Source organism: Leopardus geoffroyi, chromosome B2 (genome assembly GCF_018350155.1).
Source record: "Leopardus geoffroyi isolate Oge1 chromosome B2, O.geoffroyi_Oge1_pat1.0, whole genome shotgun sequence".
NCBI classification, from domain to species: domain Eukaryota; kingdom Metazoa; phylum Chordata; class Mammalia; order Carnivora; family Felidae; genus Leopardus; species Leopardus geoffroyi.
This window is the reverse complement of record NC_059332.1, coordinates 89,186,041-89,207,835: the sequence shown is the minus strand read 5'-3', so window position 1 is coordinate 89,207,835 and position 21,795 is coordinate 89,186,041. Positions and strand designations below refer to the sequence as shown.

The window sequence follows — 21,795 nt, the reverse complement described above, 5'->3', positions numbered from 1 at the left end:
CAATCCAATGCACTCCCACAGATAAACTTTTAAAAAATTAGAACAAAACTCATTTGACTCACAGGGCTATTGATAAGAGAGAAATAACGAATAAATAAATGGAACAATAGAATCCCGAAACAGATCAGAAGAAAAGAAAGAAACTTTGGCAACTCCCTTGGCAAAGGGTTACATTTCTGTAGTAAAAACAAAAAAAGAACAGCAATAAAAAACAACAGTGTCACACTGTTTTGTTCTCGTTTCTTCCTTTTTTGCTTTCAGAATGGAATGATTTAAAGCATTGATACCAGTACTGTCTAGGACATCCGTGAATGGGTACTTTTTTACACTGTTTGTAGTAAATTGATGCTCTGAAGGGCAATTACCCTGAGGTATATTTGCAAATTTTGCCAAATATGCACACACACAATGATATTGCAGTATCATTTGCGATGGGGAAAAACCCAGGAACTCCGTAAGTGAGAAATTAGTTGAATAGTATGCCACATCTTTAAAAAGGAATGGGGTGGATTTCTATGTGCAGATAAAAAGATGCCTACAAGATAAATTATTAAATGAAAAAAGCAAGGTATAGCTTTTAGTGCAAATCCAAAATAGGATTTCATACATATTTTATACATATTCATACATAGGATTTTATACATATTCATGCATATTTGTCTGGAAGAGATCAGAAAAATGAACAGTGCTTACCAATGGGGAGAGGGTTTGTTAGATTTGAGGATAGATAGGGAGAAACTTCTCATATACTACCCTTCTTCAGTGTTTGGTTTTTCTAATGTTTTACCCAAATTTTCTTTTTGTTTGTATAATATTTTACATGTCAGCAGTTTACCTGTTATCGGGGTGATGAGATTTTAGACTAATTTTTAATTTCCTTATATTTCCCTGTTTTTTTTTTTTATAACACATACTCTTAATATTTTTAAAATCTAGTTCAGTCTTAAAAATAAATAGTAAAAGCCCTCCAAGCCTCACGGAGCACAATATTTATGTTAGTTAACAGTGCTCATACTTTATGCACTCTTTATGCTTATTTTTTTTTTAATTTTTTTTTTCAACGTTTATTTATTTTTGGGACAGAGAGAGACAGAGCATGAACGGGGGAGGGGCAGAGAGAGAGGGAGACACAGAATCGGAAACAGGCTCCAGGCTCTGAGTCATCAGCCCAGAGCCCGACGCGGGGCTCGAACTCACGGACCGCGAGATTGTGACCTGGCTGAAGTCGGACGCTCAACCGACTGCGCCACCCAGGCGCCCCTCTTTATGCTTATTTTAAATATCATGTTGTCACTATTTTGTAATCTTTTGGCCTAAAACAGTGAAATTATGACCTGAAACTAGTATTGGGTTTACGTAGTCAAATAAATAGAAGAACATCATTTGGGTTAAGGGGCATATTTGCAAAACAAAAATGTAGCTAGATAAACATACTGCGTTAAGCAAGAAACTCAATATTCTCTCTCATCTAAAGATTTTTACCATTTAGCAAATATTTGGTCTTTTTTTTCTTTGTGTTTCTTGGTTCAGAATAGGCTATTCAACAGTATTAGTTTAGAAACCCCAAATTGTGCACCGTCAAGAAAAAACAAATCTTGAACTAGTTCGAGGAAAACGATTTTAATTAGAGGTAAAAATCCCTTGGATTTCTCCCCTTTAATACTTTTTGTATTCGTGTGCTACTCCATCAGCACTGCTAGCAGGCCCGTGGTTTCTCTTTCCTCTGGGAATTCTGTAATCGCTCCTTGACCGGTTTCTCTGCCTCCCTGCCTCCATGCCTCCCTGCCTCCAGTAGTACCCTCTGCAGTGGGCTTTCCAAACACAAATCTGACCCTGTCACTCTGCAGTTTATATCCCTTCAAGACTCCTTCTTGCTTTCAGAATAAATTCAAGTTCTTAGTAACCCAGACCCTACCACTAACTAGTCTCTCACCTCGTTTGCCTCTCGCCCTTTAAAGCTGAGCCTTCCTCATGCAAATACACTCTTCCTTCGAGGTTAGGCCTTCTCTACCATAGCAGCCTATGCTCCTCTTTTTCGAAGCTATTAAAACATCTTATTGCACTAACCAGTTCCCACTGGGCCCTGCAAAACTCTGGAAGTCGGAGCTCTCTTCCGTAACCATGCTTGCTGGGCTGTAGATGTTCAGTAAATGTTGAGTCCATGAAAAATTGATTACCAAATTGTTTATACTGGAAAAAAATGAGTAGTCAATCTGAACTTGAAGTACCTTGTAAACAATTTTGAAATGTAATATAGTCTTATGCATGAATGCTTTCTTCTAATTTGGATAATTCGGATGAATCTTGGTTTATCTAGTATGTGAAGACACTGTCATCAAATTTGATACGATTGTTCTTTATTAGACCATGTGATGTACTTACGTGATACTGTTTCTCCGTCCTGATGGTCTTGGTTTCTCTGTTTGATGTAGCTCATTCAACTGATTCTGAACCATCTTACACTGCCAGACCTGTGTAGACTAGCACAGACTTGCAAACTACTGAACCAGCACTGCTGTGATCCTCTACAGTACATCCACCTCAATCTGCAGCCGTACTGGGCAAAACTAAATGACACCTCTCTGGAATTTCTGCAGGCTCGCTGCACCCTTGTTCAGTGGCTCAACTTGTCTTGGACTGGGAACAGGGGCTTCATCTCTGTTGCAGGATTCAGCAGGTTAGTGCCAAGCCTTGTTGCGGTCGTTACTACATGGTCTTTTCCGTAACCAAAGTCCGGAAGTATCTACCGTATACCATACGGAAATAAAAAGGAGATCCATTCTGTGTATCGTCGTGTTCGGCTTATAAACCTAAGTTTCTTCATCCCCTTCAGTGAAACTTTATAATGAGATAAAAGGAAAGTCTTCCCTTTACCTCATATGTTTTAAATCCCAAGTAACTTTGAACGGAGCCCCCCCTTTTTTTTCTTTCTCATATTTTCAGCATAGATGATTAACACATTTTAAAAACTATTTCCAAATCAAAATCCACCTCTCTAATGTGATTTGTCAGAAATGGAAAACAATTTATTATAGAACATTTTTAATTAAATCTTAATTACATGTGCAATACATCACCCAAATTTAGAAGCTCATTTAAACTAATTATGTTGAAAATGCAATTGCATGCTAAGTAGGCGACCACACTTGCAGACCTGCCCAGGTGTTTCTGCTCCTTTCTATTGAAGCATTTCGTTTCCTTACTATTAAATGTCACCTGTTAAACATTTGAAAGCTTGCACAAGTGCATATTCATTTAGTAATGCCATATTAATTTTTCTTATGATACAAACAGGTGTTTTTCTCTTAACCTTGCTGAGAGTCATTCTCATTGTATGTTACACTCTAATCCCATCATTTCATTAAGTTAAATAATGAAGGAGTAGAAACTTTGGGGAAATTACCTGTGATTTTTGATTAATGAATAATTTTCTGTCCCGTTTTTAGAATTTAAAAATGAACAACAGCTCTCCCTTCACGCATCCTCAGTGGATACATTCTTAAACAGAGGTTTATGAATTAGAAATTTGTATATTGAGCCTTGTTTTCCCTTGACTAGACTATAAAAATAAAGATGCAGTTCCAAAAATAAATATTTGATAGCATAAGATTCAGATGAGATAACTAATGTCACAATGTGTTCAAAGTGCTAATATTGATAGTTTATGCATCAAAGTAAAAAATAAACACAAGCAGTGATGGCTTATGGCACATGTTGAAACCATGGATGCACCGAGTTCCTTTCTTTTCCTCCAAAAATAGAGCCAGGGAAAGGAGTTCTTCGATAAAACATTATGGTGTGGTGGGTCAGAGGGTATAACGATTTTATAACATGCTATGTATACAAAATGGTTTCCATTATGTGAATTTTCTTAAGAGGAGATGTCTATGGTAGAAAAATGGGCATTTCTTTTTTGGCAGTGTGATTCTGGTGAATTTTTGTAGAATCCACATTTTAAAAATTGCTAGACATTTGACAGCAATCCAGTGGAACACAGCTTAATCCTTTCTACTTCCCCTTGGCCCAGATACATACGCTTCTTTTGAAAATTGTGCTCTCTGCTAATAGGACCAAGAAGAACTGAGCTTAATGATAACTGTGGGTATTTAGAGCAGGCCCTAAGGTCAGAAATCAAGGCTAACTGACTCTTAGAATAACTGTGTCAGTAAGCATTATTTTACATTCTTAGGACCTTTCAGGTATTTTCATTCCTCTTGTAGCTATTTCCTTAATGTTTCCCACTACTGGGAATTTATTGTTTGTTTTCACCCTTTGTGTATAAGGAATTATAGTGAGTGTTGTTGGCCACATCAAGAGATGTTGAACACAGTCCTACATCAGGCTACAGAAATGATAAAGATATAAAGATAAACATGTAAACATCCTATATTTTTATTAATAAAATTAATAAAATAACAGTATGACAACTAATGAGTGTAGACATTAAAGAAAACATTGATGGCGAACAGCTGAAGCCCAGCTTCTTTGGGAAAATGTTGCATATGACCATGATATACTGAGTACAATGTAACAGTAATATTAAATCATTGTTTTAAAACTCCCTTTATGTAGCTCATTCTGATGCATGAGCAGAGACGTAAGTTGTAAGAAGAAAGTTTAGTAATGCTACTTTTTAATTTTAGACTCATAAGGGATAAAGATCTGCAAGACTAAATCTCCAATCTACTCTCTCTCTAGCAATTTCTCTTCCATTTTCAATTCAGCCATGTTAGTTGCTGTGGGGCTGTTTAAATAATCACGAAGGTATATACATACATTTAAGTTTTCCATATTTTACTGTAGTATTTCAGATAGTAAAACTATAAATCTTGATAGCATTCCTTTAAGCATAGTCCTTGTTCCCATTAAGAAAGTAAAAAGTTTAAATACCAGGGAGAGAAGAGAGAATTCTTTTTCTGGGTGGGAGATATTGGAGTTTTGCCTACTGATTGCTGTTGGCCCCCTTGACTTGACTGCCGAATTGATAGTCATTATGCCTTGTAGGCAGCATTCCCAGAATAAACAATAAATATTCATGGCTTGATTATTAATGAATAATCTATGAATAAGTACGGTCTATTTATGCTCATTACAGTGAAGAAGACTTATTTATAATACTTTAAAGAAAAAAAGTACATTTTTAAACCAGAGACCAGTGATGATGAGTAAGTCTTTGGGAAAAGTTTGATACCATTTATTTTTGTGGCCAAAAAACCTTATCCTCACAAGTTGGAACTGTTTAACTGGATTTCAAAGAACTTTTTAGGAATTTATATTATTCAGAAGAGCAGGAAAATAGGTTGAATCGGAATAACAAGAACTTAAAAGTTTTAATCAGTTATTAAAATCCTATTCTATCCCCAGATTTGTGATTTGCAACTTCAAGTACTGCTCATGCATATCATTACTCATTAAAATCACATCTTTTATAATTCCACTTTTCTTTTATAATACAGTTCCCTAAAGTCTTGGATATTTCTTTGCCCCCCTGCCTGTTTGTGCTCTGAGGCTTAATCATATCACTCTGATGCTCAAAAAGCCTTAGGTTTATTTTTCCACTACTGTTTTTCTTCGGATAGTTGCCCAAATTAATCACCTTGATCTCCACCTCAGCTATGCAGAGATTTTTACCCCTGACTCCTCTCATTGTTTCCTTTAGAAAACATTCTTGGATACTTTTTAGTTTCTAGAACTTTATTAGATGTTTTGACACAGAGCTACAATTTTATGGGATAAAGAGCTCATTGTCTGTTTATTTGTTTACTCAGTTGCCTACCTATGCTTTATACAGTTGTCTTTTAGAATGTCCAATTCCCAGAGATTGGAGACAACTTTAAGACTTTTTTCCCCTGCCAACAAGTTTTGTTTTTAACGGCTTTATTTTGGATCAGATGTATTAAATAATGTTCCAAATTACATGGGATTAAAGATTATCTTAAATATGCTATTTTATAAAACTCAGTGAGAGTCAGCTAACAAAATGTACAATTAGGAATCAGAAGCCATAGATATTTGTGTTTAATTCTCCCCTTACCTTTGTACATCAGGCAAGTGTGAGGATTAGTGTCTTTTATTTTGATGAGTAAACTCAAATCATTCATTCATATGATTTTATTATTTTAGGCTGCAAGTTACCATTTAGTAAGTTACTTCTTATGTACTTACATTACTCTGGACAAATTAATTCACCACATAAGGATAAGCCATTTGTTTCTTTTCTTATAGCAGGAGACCTAGTTTGGGATTGTTCGTGTGAAATTAAGTCTTCTCATAATACCCCCAATATCAAGAAATACTTTATGAGAATTCACACCGTGGAATGAATAGGCTGTAGGAAATAAAGAAGCTTAGTTCTCATTTTGAGTGACCAGTGTCACGATTGAGATGAATGAATACATGACCAAGACAAAAACATACATGTAATTATGCATTAAAATAAAATTTAAATGAGGAGCATTAAGGAAAGAAATGAGAGTTGTGTTCAGCTAATTAATTGACTCTGCTGCTACTTCTCCCTTCTTGAATTGGAGAGATCATGAAAAATTAGGTAGTGTAGATCCTGTAAGTTCAGGAAAACAGAGTATAGGGATATTGACTAATCTGCTCACACTGAAAATATGCAATATAAAAGAGAGAGGGAAAGTCAGAAAGGTAGTACAGGCATGATCATTATCTTCATTGTGCTTTCAAATTCTACCATTCATTAAATCAATTTGGGAAGTTTTCTAGTCTGTTAACCGGTTGGTTTTCTGCTGATTGGCCTGTAAATTCTTTAGAGGAGAAAAGTTCAATAATGGGAGTAAGGAGAAAAGGGATGTCCAACTATTCCAAGTCCAATTTGGGAAAGAATTATAGAACAAAGTACTTTGCCAAATAATGAAGACCTTCAAGAGATAAGATGCCAAAAGATTTTGAGTTAATATGCTCATTTAACTTTTATAATCTTCAAATATTTGTAGAAGTATCAAATCAAAATAGGTTCTCTGAAACCCTACATCCATTTCTAGGTTGCTAGTTTATAAAAATACGAAGAACCACCTATAACTGTTATTTATACCCAAAGCTAGGTAAAACTGTTAATTTTGTCCCATTTCTTAGGAATAGTTTAACCTACAGGAAAAATACCCTGACTCCATAGAATTTAGTCTGTTTAAGAATAGAGGAAACATAAATTCTTCAAGTAAATTTTCATAAGTGGAATTTGAAGCAGCTTATAAAGCTCAATATAAATAAGTTAGTAAGGGAGGAAATTGTGGTTAAGAGAAAAAAAAAAGGGGGCGCCTGGGTGGCTCAGTCGGTTGAGCATCTGACTTCGGCTCAGGTCATGATCTCACGGTTTGAGGGTTCGAGCCCCACATCGGGCTCTGTGCTGACAGCTCGGAGCCTGGAGCCTGCTTCGGATTTTGTGTCTCCCTCTCTCTCTGTTCCTTCCCTGCTCACATTCTGTCTCTCTCTCAAAAATAAATAAAGATTAAAAAAAAAAAAAAAAAGAGTGAGAGAGGAAAAAAAAGTAGTAGTTGAGGAATAGATGACCCTGAGTTCAATTCAGTGTATAGAGGTATGTCATTATTTATTTATTTCAAAAATTGTTTTAATGTTTATTCGTTTTTGAGGGAGAGAAAGAGAGTGAGAGAGAGGGGTAGGGGAGGGAGGGGCAGAGAGCGAGGGAGACACAGAATCCGAAGCAGGCTCCAGGCTCCGAGCTGTCAGCACAGAGCCCGACGTGAGGCTGCAACTCACAAGCCGTGAGATCATGACCTGAGCCGAAGTCAGATACTTAACCTCCTGAGCGACCCAGGCACCCCTGTCATAATTAGTATACATTGCCTACCTTTGAGGTAAATCCAGAACCTGAATATTGAGCACCACATTCACTGCTACCACCTGGATCTCGTGCACCATCTTCTCTTTCCTGAATATTGTGACCTGACTGCCCCCGTTTTCACTCCTCTTCCCCTTGAGTCTCTCCTCTACCTAGAAGCGAGAGTGATCCTGCTAAAACACAAGGAGTTTGTGTCACTCCTCTGCTCAAGACCCTCTGATGATTGAGAAGGCCTTCCCCCTCAAAGTAAAACGTAGACACTGTATGAACTGCTTCTTATCTCTCTGACCTGCGCCTCATCTCCCCCTCACTTTGTACCTCCCGCATTAGTCTCTTCACATTTCCTCAGTCTGTGTGGTATCCTGCCCCCGAGCCATTGTGCTTGCCTTTCCCTCAGCCTGGAAAGTTCTTTCCCAGATACCTGCTTTGCTTATACTGCTACTTCCTTTGGGTCTTGATTCATCTCAGTGAGGTGTCTCCGACCACCCTATCTACCCTTGATACTTCCTGTTGCCCTTCCTTCCTTTTATTTCCTCTTTGACATTTTTCATTTTTTTTTTTTTAAAGTTTATTTACTTATTTTGAGAGAGAGAGGGAGAGAGAGAATCCCAAGCACTGTCAGTGCAGAGCCCAGTGCGGGGCTCGAACTCACGAACCGTGAGATCATGACCTGAGCTGAAGTTGGATGCTTAACCTACTGAGCCGCCTAGGCGCCCCGACACTTTTCACTTATTATTTGTTTTACTCATTTACTTGTTTATAGCCTGCCTCCTACCAAAATGTAGTAAGCCGCCCGAGAGCAGGGACTTTGTTTTGTCCACTGCTAACTCCCCAGTGCCCAGAGAAGTGCCTAGATCATACTAGGAGCTCAATAAATATTTGTTTAATGAATTAATGAACATGATTGATGCAAATTGCATTACCTAATTCAACTTAGCAAAGGTAACAGTAGTGGGATGGGTTTGAAGAAACCTGGGAGAGGGAGTAGCTTGAGGAGTGTCAGGGAATCTTAAGGAAGGGATGGGCAGTTGTGCAAAATGCCACAATAAGTCAAGTAATTCAAGCACTGAAAAGAAAGGGCACTGAATTTGGCATTTAAAAGGAAAGGGCGAATTTAGGGAGAACAGAACATATATTGCATTGGATTGAGAATAAGTGGCGTTCAGGTGTAAATAAGATATGTGGGCAATAGTTAGTTTCAACATTTAAAATAAATTGGTAGCAACTGAATTTTTTTATTGTTGTTTGAATGTGAGTTGGCCACGATTTAACTTTTATTTTAATGTTTGTGGGGTGCTTTGACCTTTACCAACTGCTTTCACATATTGTTTGATGTTCAAAACCATGAGGCAGTGTGGTGAGTGCTGTTATGTAATTCTCGTCTGCCTTTTACAGCTGAGAAAATGCTAAGACTTGGGTAAATGCCTTTTCCAAGGTCACATGCTTGGAAGTAGTGGAACAGGGCCAAAAATTAATCTTTTAGTGTTATTTCTTTTATTTTCGTGATTGATTTAGTCAGTTTTATTTTATATGTGTATTTGAAAGCTAATGAGGAAAAAAGATGTGGCATAAATAAACTAACAGTATGTCACTGATGTGACATTGTCATAGGCAAGAAAATGTCGAGAGACCTGGACAGGGATGATTTGGTACACTTAAGGGTTCAATTTGCTTAGGTGATAAAGTTTCATAGATTCAGATACTCTTAGACTCACATCTCCTTTTATATTATTTTCAGATGATGATTATGGACAGGACTGTTCCGCCCCCCCATCTGTAATGCAACTAAAATAAATATTGTTATTACCAGTCTGATACGGAATTTTATGTCCACCGTGTTGAATAATTTCTGTGTACTTTACGCGAAGCTGCAATTGAATATCTTGTAATAATTTCAGCATCAGTATGGTAAATAGTAACAAACATAAGGAACATTACAATAGTATGGTTAAACCAATTCCACATTTCCTTAGTTAAGAGGAGGTTAGTCTGATGTATTTTGAAGTCATTTAATTAAAGCTTTCACTTTGTGTGTCATATTCAAAGTAAATTATCCAGCACTGAATGGATATTGTTTAGGGGGAAATATCTTCTAAGAGTTTTGTTATGTTTTTGGATTTTGGCTCTACAAACTCAGGTGTGAATTTTAGATAGATAGGAGAAATGCATTCTTTGTTTCTTAATTTTTCACTTAGCATTGGCTGACTTTTTCTATGATGTGAATACATCTTATATCAGGTTGATTTATTTTAGCCTCATCATGCCTATTTCGGTAAGCAGTAAATGAGAATTTAAGTGAAACGAGCTTTACATTTTTCCTAGTAGAAATCCATTCTTCTGAAGGTGCCTATTAAGAGTTGAGGTAATTCCAGTGTACTTGTAAAAGTATCATTTAGTTTTACAAAATTCACACGGAACATTGTTTTTACAGGTTTCTAAAGGTTTGTGGATCTGAATTAGTGCGCCTGGAATTATCCTGTAGCCACTTTCTTAATGAAACTTGCTTGGAGATTATTTCCGAGATGTGTCCAAATTTACAGGACTTAAATCTCTCATCCTGTGATAAATTACCACCTCAAGCTTTCAACCACATTGCCAAATTATGCGGTCTTAGACGACTTGTTCTCTATAGAACAAAAATAGAGGTAAGAATAACCATCCTTTATGTCTTTGCTACTGTGATAGCCAACCGAATACTTAGTTGCCTGTAATTGCTCATGATAATGTGCTTTCTGATTTTTAAATAGATTATGGTGCCACCTGACTATTCTAAAATCAATAGAACTGATTCAGTCATTTCAAAATTATTTCAAGTGTATTGTGTTGTTTTTATAATTATAGGAAGAGGTTCTTCTCTGTGTTCTTAAAATTTTTGTGATACTGTTCATGTAATAAGCAATGGGCTGAGATGAGCTGAAATGCTGGCAGGGAATGAATTAGAAAAAGAGGCAGAATGATAGTATGCAGGAGGGCTAAGAAGCAAAGTGGCATGTATCCAGGGCCAGACTTAGGAGTTAAAATTCTTGATACCATATTTTAGGAGGCTCATTAATGAAAAATGGAATCTTGTCATGTATATTGACCTACTTTCTTTTTTCATGTAACATCTCTAGGACTTTTTTCCAGATCTCTACATATACCACCTGACACTTTCCACTAACTGTGTAGTGTAGGTTATACCATAATCTATCTATTCAGCCATTTCCCAAGTGATCAACATTCAGGTTTTTCCAGTTGTTTTCCTTTTATAAACTATCTAGCAATAACATTGTTTTGTGCAGAAATTTGCATATACATGCTGTTATTGCTGTAGGATAGAATCCTGTAAGTGGTATTACTGGATCAAAGAGTATGTGGCTGGGACCTACTAGGGGCCACTTACTGTCATATACTTGTTTACTTTTCTTCAGTCATGTTGGCCTTCTTTCTGTTACTTGAACATTCTGATCTGGTCCCAGCCCTTCTGCCTGTCTAGAATGTTTTCTAGCTTATTACATGGCTGCCCTTTTCTTAGCTCAGTGTTCAACTCAAGTATTTTTTTTTTTTTTTTTCAGAGATCACTTCTTGGACATTGATAAAAAGGTAGCCCCTTTCTGGCTCATTCCTTTCATTTTATCCAGTAGTATTTCCTTTCTAGCATCTGTATCACTCTGAAATGATTTTGTTTTCTTGCTATTATCTGTCTCCTTACACTGGAATATAAATTTTACGAAAGTAGGAGCCTTGTCTGTCTTTTTCATTGCCGTGTTTCCAACATCTAGAATAGTACTTGGTAAAGACTGGCTCTTTGTTAGATATTTATTGAATGAATGAATACAATAACCAAATTACTTTTCCAAAATGGGATACCGGTAGTTTTCCCACGATAGCGAACTCTTGCCTGTCTTGAGTGTTACCTTGGTCAGCCTCTGGTATTTAACCTCTGGTATTTCCGTTTTCTTTTCTCTAAAATGGAGAGACTAAAAATACAGATATTAGGGTCATTGTGAGAATTAAATTACGTGTAAAGCGCTTAAAGGGTGCCTAGAACATAGTAAACTCTCAATAAACATTAGCTGCACGTAACAGTAGTAGTGATAATAGTACCATCATGGTAGTTTTGTAGCGTGTTTTACTCTATGGTGGGGGAAGTCTTATTTCTAAGCTTTTAAACCTTTTTTTTTAATCCTTGTATATTCTTCTGCCACTTACAGCTTTTGGCAAGGGATTTTATCAGAAGTGTATTCGTTTTATTTCATTTTGCTTTTTAATAAGGCTTCCTGTCTGTCACGTAAGCCTTGCTTTATGTCCGAGAAAGCGTATTACTGTTTTCTTCACTTAGGTTTTGTATCTTTCTAGTTAAAAGGTTTATCTTTTGCATTTTGTAGTCTCAGGTACTGTCTTCTATTTAATTTTAATAGGTTATTGTTAAAGTTCATTGTTTTTGTATCATTATCTTGTATCTGCTCACTTTCCTGAATGCTTATAATTGTTCTAATTTTTATTTATGTCTTGGATTTTCTAATGATATGATTACATAATCTCAAAATTACTATACCTTGTCTTTTTTAATATTTAAACTGTTGCTCTATTAGATAGAAAGTAATAAATAATGTGCAGCAATAGAGTCATAACAGGTGTACCGGTATTATTTTTAATGTGGTGAGAATGTCATTAATGTTTCATTTTAAAAACATCTATACAACAAACGTTTGACTAGTATGTGCTAGGTACTGTTTTAGGCACTGGAACTTTAGTATCGAACTAAATAGACAATTCCTCATGCAGCTTACTGAGTTTATATGTTGTTTGATATTGCTTTCTGATAAATAGTCTTTATAATTTTTGTTTGCTTAAGAATATTTTATCAAAAGTGTATATTAAGCCTCCATTGATACATTCATCTTTTTTCTTTCATCTCAATATAATGACTTATGTCGAATAGTCCTTGCCTCCCTACATGTTTTTAATTTAATACAAAGCTGGGTTAATTTCCTAATATTTTGGAGCCAAATTAACCTGAATTTGAATTCTAGCTTTATCACTTACGAATTGTTACCTTGAGGAAGTTTCTTGACCTCCTGTACTTCAGCTTTCCCTTCTGTAAAATGGAGATAATAATAGTATGCACCACATTTTGTGAGGATTAAATGATTTACTATACATGAAGTTCTATAGCAGGGCCTGGTTCAAAGTTAGTATCTTTTAAGGATTTATACTTATAAATAATTTTTACATCTGCTTTATTAAGTGAGATTGAGCCGTAGTTCTCCTTTTCCTGCTGTTTTATCAGGTTTGAGGCTAGGATTATGACAACGCAGCAAAATGATATGGGAAACTCCCATTTTTTTCTTTGATCTGGAATAGCTTCGATAGATGGGAATTATCTCTTCTAGAATTGACCTATACAACCATCTGGGTATATAGCCTTTTTTATTGGTAGATCAGAGTATATGCCCTTGTATAGACATGGCATTTTTTCTAATCTATGGAAGCCTGAAAGTATGTGAGTATAAGAGCATCTGTTTAATACGGTATTTTCAGTTTGGGGCACAATGTTTAGCCAGAGTTTAACCGATAACCTGGTATAGTGGAAAGAAGACTTATTCTGGTTCTGGCCCAGTGACAAGCTTCATGATCTAGGTTGAGTCACACAGTCTCTCATATTCCCAGATTCTTCTTTTGTGAAATAAAAGGACCGTTATCCCTGAATGCGTGTTTAAGTATAGTGTTAGCCCATGTTTTAATTGGTCTGTCGTGAAATGACTTACCACTTGTGAGTGTAAAATTGTCAGCTATCTTTTCTTGGGTAGGTCTGTCCATTCTTAAATTATGCCATACCTTATTTTTACTGATATGTTAACTCTTTTATTGGCCTATGTACTATAAAGTCTGAGGTCCTCTGAGCAAGATAATGCCTCATTTAAAAATTTTCCGGTGAAATTTAAATTTAAGAAGAAATATAGCACAGTTAATTATTCAGTGAATCTTCAGGAAGAAAAATAGGATAAAAACAAGAAATTATACTAACTTGCTAGGCACCTTACATCTATGGTGATTTTTAAGAATCGCTGGGTTCTACTCCTGAAGCCAAGACTACACTGTGTTGTTAACTAACTTGAGAATAAAAATTAATTAATCGCTTAATTTAAAAAATAAATTAGATACCTTAAAAAATGTATAGCCTGTGGGATGCTTTTGAAATGTTCTATATCAACAACATCTAAGTGTCAGGAAATCATGAAGTAATCCAGTTTTCTTTAATTTACCTCAAGAAACTGATAGAATATGACTATATATTGTTAAAATCATTTTCTTTTCTTAGTTTCAGGGATACAATATAATGATTCAACAATTCTATACATTAGTGCTCATTGTGTTAAGTGTACTTTTGATCCCCTTTTTCTATTTTACCCATCCTCCCGTCTACCGTTCCTCTGGCAACCACCAGTTTGTTCTTTGTATTTAAGAGTGTGTTTTTTTTGTTTGTCTCTTTTTTCTTTTGTTCCTTTGTTTCATTTCTTAAATTCCACATACGAGTATATTTTTTAAGAAGTGTAATTTGTAAAAGCCTGAGAAGATTTCCTATCTCCAGAGTGGAGATCTATACATATCTAACTCTAGATGGCAAGCATCATCTCCAGCTTCCCTCGGTTACTTAAACACAGATGTAAAATCATTGTAGGAATGGATTAAATAAAATTTGTGTTGTAGTTCCATCTGCTAAAATATTATAAAAATAATTTATACATTTATTTTGTACAATTTATACAATTTCTCAATTACATTGAGTGTATAAAAAATTTCTAAAGTTACATTTTAATGATTTACAATTAACTTACAGTAAAATAAAAATAATGCCATTTGAGTGCTGTAAATGGGAAAATTCAAAATTGGGAAAAATTTACCCAGGCAGTGTTTACTTTTATTGCTTCTCGAGTCTATAGTCAGTGCTCTCGACCTATACTTAGTATTCACTTCTAGTGTCTTCTCATCCTTGGGATCTGTATCAGATGCTGACGTGGGCACTCAGTAGGTCACAGGAATAAAGGGAGATGGCAGCACAGTCCTCTGGTCTCTTAAAACAAGCAGAAGCTACGACACTGGCATTCATATCAATCTGCAAACACCTCCCTTGTCACTTAGGCACGGCATTATGTCACCCCCTTCTTTCTTCCATGAATGTACACTTCTGTCCTACACTCAGTGATGTTGGTGGATGGAGGACAAACAGGGAATAAGACAAGATTTAGGGGCTTGGCTTCTCTCTGAACCTCCCGTGTAATCATTGGCAGTACATTCAGATGTTATGAACTGTTTGGAAAAAAGGAACAGCAATTAATTTTAAATGCCTCTGTCTGCTCCGAGGAAATATATGAGAAGAAAAAAAAAATAAAACAAATTTGAACTTCCTGGGAGAGTTTTTTTTTTTTTTCTTAACAAGCAATACAAATTATCCAGTGCCACTTTTGCCCGTTTTTCTAAATTCTACAAATTTTTTAAATAAGCAAAAATTAGTATTATTGAATGTTGAGTCTGTTATAGCATTTAACTTCAGAGAGATCAGATTGATAGTGTCGTAGAGTTATACTTTACAGGCCTATATATAATTTACACTAATAAACATAATACATCTGTGCCATTTTATAAGACTTAAGTCTGTGTGCCTAGTGAGCAAAGCTTTAGAGGATGTTGGAGACCTGGGTTTTAGCCCCAATGTTTGGGAAAGCTTACTGAATGTATTCTGTTTGCTGTCCTAGACATTTTGCATATTATTTAATTCTTTGCACTAGTCCGGTGAAAGTAGGTGTCATTCTCATCTTACAGATGATCAAATGAAGGTTCCAAAAGATTAGTAACCTTCCCAGTGACACAGAGCAATATGTTAGAGTCAGGATTTGAACCCAAGTTTGGTGGTCTCAGTGTCATAGTTAAAAGTGTATGCTATGTAAAAACACAGAATGGTGGTTATTCTAAGAACTTGACTGCCTCTATTTAAACTAGAGATTTTTCCTTACTACCTATTAGAAAAGATTTGCAATTGGTAAGGAAATATAACATTGTAACTAACATACACAACATCGTGATCCAGTGTAAAATGCAAACTAGTAAGTTATATTCTATAAATATTTTGTAGTTGAAACTTCTACAAGGAAGTGGAATTCTTGTCTTTTATTTTTATTATAAACAAACTTACTTTGAAGTCTTAATTGCTCTGCATTTATAAATAACAATTATTTAAATTACATTTAGAAAATTTAAGTAATCGTTTGTGGGATCAATACATAATAATGCTTTAAGCAAATGGGTTACATAGGCCACTTCTCAATGTTATACCCTAGTGGACAGTAGCATTGGGACACATAATCCCCCAAATAATTTTAGCAGGTAAAACTATGTGTTGTTGATGTCTAGGTGGTATGTTCCTAAGTTGTTAGGTTAGGCATAGCCAGGCATGTTGCAGTTCTGATTACTCAGTAAGACTGAGAACCCAGGAGAATGACAGTATAATCGGGTCAGAATTGCCTAATATGCCAGTGGATAGATCCTGACATGCTGACGTGGCCCCTTGTGAGCCAGTGGTGAAACAGGTCGTGAGCCCAGGGTAGTGGGCTTCTCTCTCCCCGACAGATTTCACCATCAAGGCTGCTTGAGCCTCATGAACCTCATGGGTAACTTTGTCAGGAGCTGGGGTTGTATTGTGGTTCATATCCTTCATATTGCTTGATTGCTGCTTTGGTAGTAAACTGAGAGCAACCTTAAAATAAGTCCCAGTGCCATTGTCACCAATTTTTGAGCCCAACCTTTACCTGGCCTAGTTCATTAAAAAAGTCAAACCCATAAATAGATGAAACAGAATAAAATGGTAGTTACCAGGGGATAGAGGGTGGGGGGAGGGTAAGATTGATGGTGTTTAAGAGATCTAATGCACAGTATAATGAGTATAGACAATAATACTGTAATGATACAATACAAATATTGTTTCAATTGTAATTGTATTTCAATATATAAAAGTATTAAAGTAACTCACTGTACATCTTAGATTTACAAATTACAATGAATCAAGTTTATCAAATTAAAAAAAAAAAAAAAAAGATTTTCTTCCCAGTTCCACTGCTTTGGCTGACTATGGCCAGTACCCTGCAGTGAGAGAAAGCAGCAGTAGGATCTTGTTGAGACTTTAGCTATGATTAAAACTTTTGCTTAGCAGTAGGATTCAAGTATCTGATTCACACACTATTTGATAATTTAAAAACTGAAAAGATATTTGTTATTTAGTCTGTATCATAGACCCAAGTCATACAACTCAGTCCTTATCTTGGCTTTTCCACTTAAAAGATTTATGTGTTTGGGTAAGCCACTTGTACTAAGCTAAAAGTTTATTTATCTATTAAAAAAAAGCCAAACTTACCCTATCACATAAACTATTGAAAAGACCAAATTAGGTCATACGTATTTAAAAAAAAAAACAAACCCACACTTTATAAGTTAGATGGACCTGTATAGTTGTGGAAATGATAGTATAGATTTACCCAGCATAGTCCTACACAAATATCCCCACCTTCGTCAAGTATTCTTGTATATCTTCCTAAATAGAAGTATCTTTTCCATCATGTGTGAAGGGAGATTGAGGCTGAATTATCTGTTTTACCCTTTTGATTTATTTCTGGTGAAAGGAATGTTCATTCCTAAATTAAAAACTCCTTGACGGGAAGGACCATGTTTTTGACTGTTTACTTTTTTTCACGACTAGTGCATAGAACAGCATTCATTATAGTGAATGTACATAGTAGGTATTTAGTAAACTTCTGTTGAATGAATGAGTGATAGCTATCTCTTATCAATTCATTTTTTCATTAGTAGATAAGCATATCTATTGAACAGATGGACAGTTAGATCTGCAACTTGAAAAACGTAGAAGAAAATATTTGAACAGATCTGTATTTGTTCAGAAGTTTTAGCCCTAAAAGATAATGCAGTATAGTTCAACCTGTTTTGTTCATTTGTTTCATGAGATCTTTTTCATTTTTTAGATGTGTTTAGGGTTGAGATGGGAACTGGTTTCATCGGAGAAATAACAAATGTCTTCTTAAAACATCAACCAAAAAACATCACTAAATAAGCTATTTGCAGAGTCAGTGGTATACACTTGTTGGAATTCAGTAGATGCAAAGAGCAGTAAACATATGCCTAGTAAAGAACAAGCTAATACTACGATAAAGAGAGACAAAGCAGGCTGGTGTGCAGTAAGCCCACATGCATCCAAGAACGTCACAGGGGTGTGCTTGGTTGGAGAATGGTCTGTTGTGCAACCTTATTGGGAGAAATGACCCTCCAGCCAAGACTTAGGCCTTGTTTACTGTATGATCCCAGAATGACTAGTGAAGGGGGTTGATAAATAGGGTAATTTTCTTTGTAATGAATTTGGTGGATCTTTTAGGTGGATCTTTTAGACAAAAGGTGGGAACTTAGAACAGACAGGAAGGAAGCTTTGTTGTACTTAGGATCTTCTGCTATCCATGACGAAAGGGTAGCTATAATGTATAATGATGTATTTACTATAGCTAGATTATAGTATATATTTAGTATATTATATACAGTAAAGCTATAGATGTATAAAGATGGGATGTACTTTGTTTCAGTCCCTTTGGTCCTTTTCTTCTCTGTTCACTAGATTCTTTTTATGTTTGATAAACACTGATTGCAAGCATTTCTCCTGCCATATACGATGATGTCTTTTCGTGAGAGGAGGGCTGTAAAAATTTAACTCATTAAATAGAACTTGGAATACTTAAAAGGAAACCTTTAATTTCAAACTAATTTTAGACTTAAAGAAATGTAACATTAAAAGTAGATTCCCTTACCATATGCATAATTTTTTTCCTGAACCATTTGAAAATAAATTAGAAGATACAATTCTTTACTTCTAAAGGGACATGTATCTGTAACCTACTGTTAAATACTTGTGTTATGAGCTGAATTGTATCTCCCTAAAATTCATATGTTGCAGTCCTACTCCCAGTACCTCATAATGTGAGTGTGTTTGGAGCAAGGGTTTTTCAAGAGGTAATTAAGGTTATATGAAGTCATCAGGGTGGGGCCTAATCCAATATGACAGGTGTCCTTATAAGAAGAGGAGATTAGGATACAAAGAAGCACAGAGGGAAGAGCATGTGAAAACAAGGGAAGAATATGGCCAGTTTCAAGCCAAGAAGAGAGGCTTGAGAAGAAGCTAACCCTTCTGACACCTCAATGTCAGACTTCTAGCCTTCGGAATTGTGCAAAAATAAATTTCTGTTGTTAAAACTACCTAGTGCATGGTACGTTGTTGTAGCAGCCTTAATAAACTAATGCAGTTTGTAAAGGATGGCATAACAACAACTTTTTCACATATTGCATAAAAAGTGTCTTGGAGAGAGGTCATGTGCATTCACTAAAACAATGTGGATTAGCGGTGGAAGTTTGGACCTGTTTACCTTTTCTTTGTTTGTAGAAAAAAAAAAAATATCTGGAATGGGTGTGAGATGGGGCATGATAGTAGCTCAGTAAGAATGTCATTCTGTTGCTTAGCAGCAGACAAGAAAACCAAGTGTGTTTTTTAAAAGTTGGAGTTATAAATGGAACACCTGCATCCAGTTTTGATTGCCTCACTTCAAGAATGATAGAGCATAAATTGAAAGAATCTGAAGAAGTGAAAAAACTGATTATAGGTATTGTGGGGGACTAGTGTATGACAGTAATCCCCAAGTATGGTTCAGCAACTGTTTACTTGGCCTACTAGGCAGGGACGACAGTTTCAAGGAGCCCACTGGCTTCATCTTCATCAACTAGAAGACGACAAAAGTAGTTGATCTTTACTTCTCTTGGATATCAGCACTCTCCTTGTATTTTCTGCTTTCTGTACCAGTTCATTTGGCAGAGTAGATATGTAGGTAAAAATGCATCTGACCCCGTCTATTGATGAAAGCGCCTGGGCTTTCCCACTAAAGATGTATAAACTGTCTTTTGAAAACAGTTTGGCTTGATTTAATGACATGAATTTGCTTCTTGACACAGAGATAATGGTGGCCTCCTTACTGCATTCTTACTTGACTTAAAGAGCACATTTTTTATACTGGTAAGTAGAAGCAGGGATGGCCTTTCCTTTAATGGAACCAGTGCAGCTAATAAACTCAAATGAAAGGGATGGCCTTTCACTTAACAGAGTCAGTGTAGACAGCCAAGACCAAGAGGAGAAACTGAAATAGAAAAAAACCTATGCTGGTCATGTAAATTGACTAATGCAGGGCACCATTAGCTAACTGCCACCTAAAATGCAGTCCACTTCAGACAGATTAATTTGGCTAGATAACACATAAAACAAAAAGATTAATAATTACTTTGTTCTTAAATAGCTTAAAAGTTAAGATTTTTAATAACTTCTATATAACTTAACTATCATATACTAAAGTTAACAATTTTTAAAGCCTTTAATATATGTCTCCAGGCAAGAATATATCTATACTTTTCTTTATCCTGATAGGCTTTATAGAAGTTCCAGGGGGAATATGAGGCTTTTGGTGGGGTTGAGTATATGTGGCCTGAGAGAATAGGCTGCGGTTCATTCAGGGTCAAGAAGCCTAACTTGTCCGTGCAGTGAGGTGGGATATAGAGAGAGTGTCCTCTCTTGGGGGTCAGACTTGTTATCATCCACCAGTAAATCAGGTAGAAGAAATCTACCTGGAAAGGACATCATTCATTAGAGATAGCTGATCAGCATATTCTCTCACTGTTGGCATGCCACTAGGGAAACTATAGTTACAAGACTTACTTGGTGAGTTTAGAATGAGAACACTGAGAATTAGTTATGTGACTTAAATGATTAAAGGCATCAGCACAGAACAGGTTGACACTTTCAACAGGAAGGAAAGAAGATAAATAAAGTCTTTGCACTAGTACACTCTCTTTAGACGAACAGTGTCAACCAGCATATGCCTCAGACTCCTCTTACGTGCTTCTTTGACGGTCCAGCCCTTCTACCCCTCTGATTGAAACATTCTTTTTTTATATACTCAGTAAGGTTACTGTCAAGTCCAGCTGGTGTGGAAACTGCCCTGACTTTGTGACTGTAGATATCTGCCATCACCCATTATGGATTGATATCTGTGAGCAAAGATGCATTCAACTGTATGATTATAGGAGAGATCCACTACAATAGTAAAATGGTTCTGAAATGAGACTACAGAGCAAGGCAAACGTGTGTGGTTTAGTCTTAGATTTTGTTCTGTCACACAGATGGGCTTTTGGAATTTAAATTATTTGAACCTTACTTTGAAACTTGTACCATATAGCCAAATTTCTGAGTCTTTGGTCTAGGGTAGCTTTAACTCTAGTTAGTTTTAGAAAGCTTTCCTTTTTTTCCTCGAAGGTAGGTGTAGGAGCTTTATTAATTTATGTCATTTATGGTCTTTAACTTTTCTTTTTAGAAATCAATGAGAAGTCTAACTTTCCACCACAATGTTGATCTTAAAGTTTAAGGTATAAAAGACAAAATTATTTTCAAGTTGTGATTATGTACCATTGTATAACCTATACTGTATTGTATATTTGGACTGTATAAAAGAGAACAATTTGCAGTAGATGGTTTATAGCAAATCTCTATAAAGTAATTGAACTGAAATATTCTGGAATGATGATTGTTTCTACATGCAGTTAGTTTCAAGTGCTTTAAATAGTTCTCACAATGCTTCAACTTTGATTCCATATTCCCCTTCCTCAAATTTATTGAGATTGGGATACTGGGGCAAAAAAAAAATTTAAATTGAAGAAAGATTCGTATATACAGTGTATACTTTTTTTTTAAGGTAACATCCATGCCCAATGTGGGGCTTGAACTTATGACCCAGAGTTCAAGGGTCACATGCTCTACTGAGTCAACCAGTCAGTCACCCATACATACATGTGTATTTTAAATTCTACTAATTGATTGTGTTCTTTGGATTTCTTTGGTGATA

General features: G+C 35.8%; 1 protein-coding gene across 3 annotated transcripts in view; it reads left to right on the top strand.

The window, feature by feature from the left end:
* Positions 1-21,795, top strand: part of FBXL4 (F-box and leucine rich repeat protein 4) — an 85,465-nt gene that overhangs the window by 36,503 nt on the left and 27,167 nt on the right. For all 3 annotated transcript variants that reach the window (XM_045499101.1, XM_045499103.1, XM_045499102.1), the window contains 2 exons: positions 2,433-2,677; positions 10,254-10,467. In XM_045499101.1, coding sequence (XP_045355057.1) covers positions 2,433-2,677; positions 10,254-10,467 — 459 coding nt within the window. The remainder of the gene's footprint in view (positions 1-2,432; positions 2,678-10,253; positions 10,468-21,795) is intronic.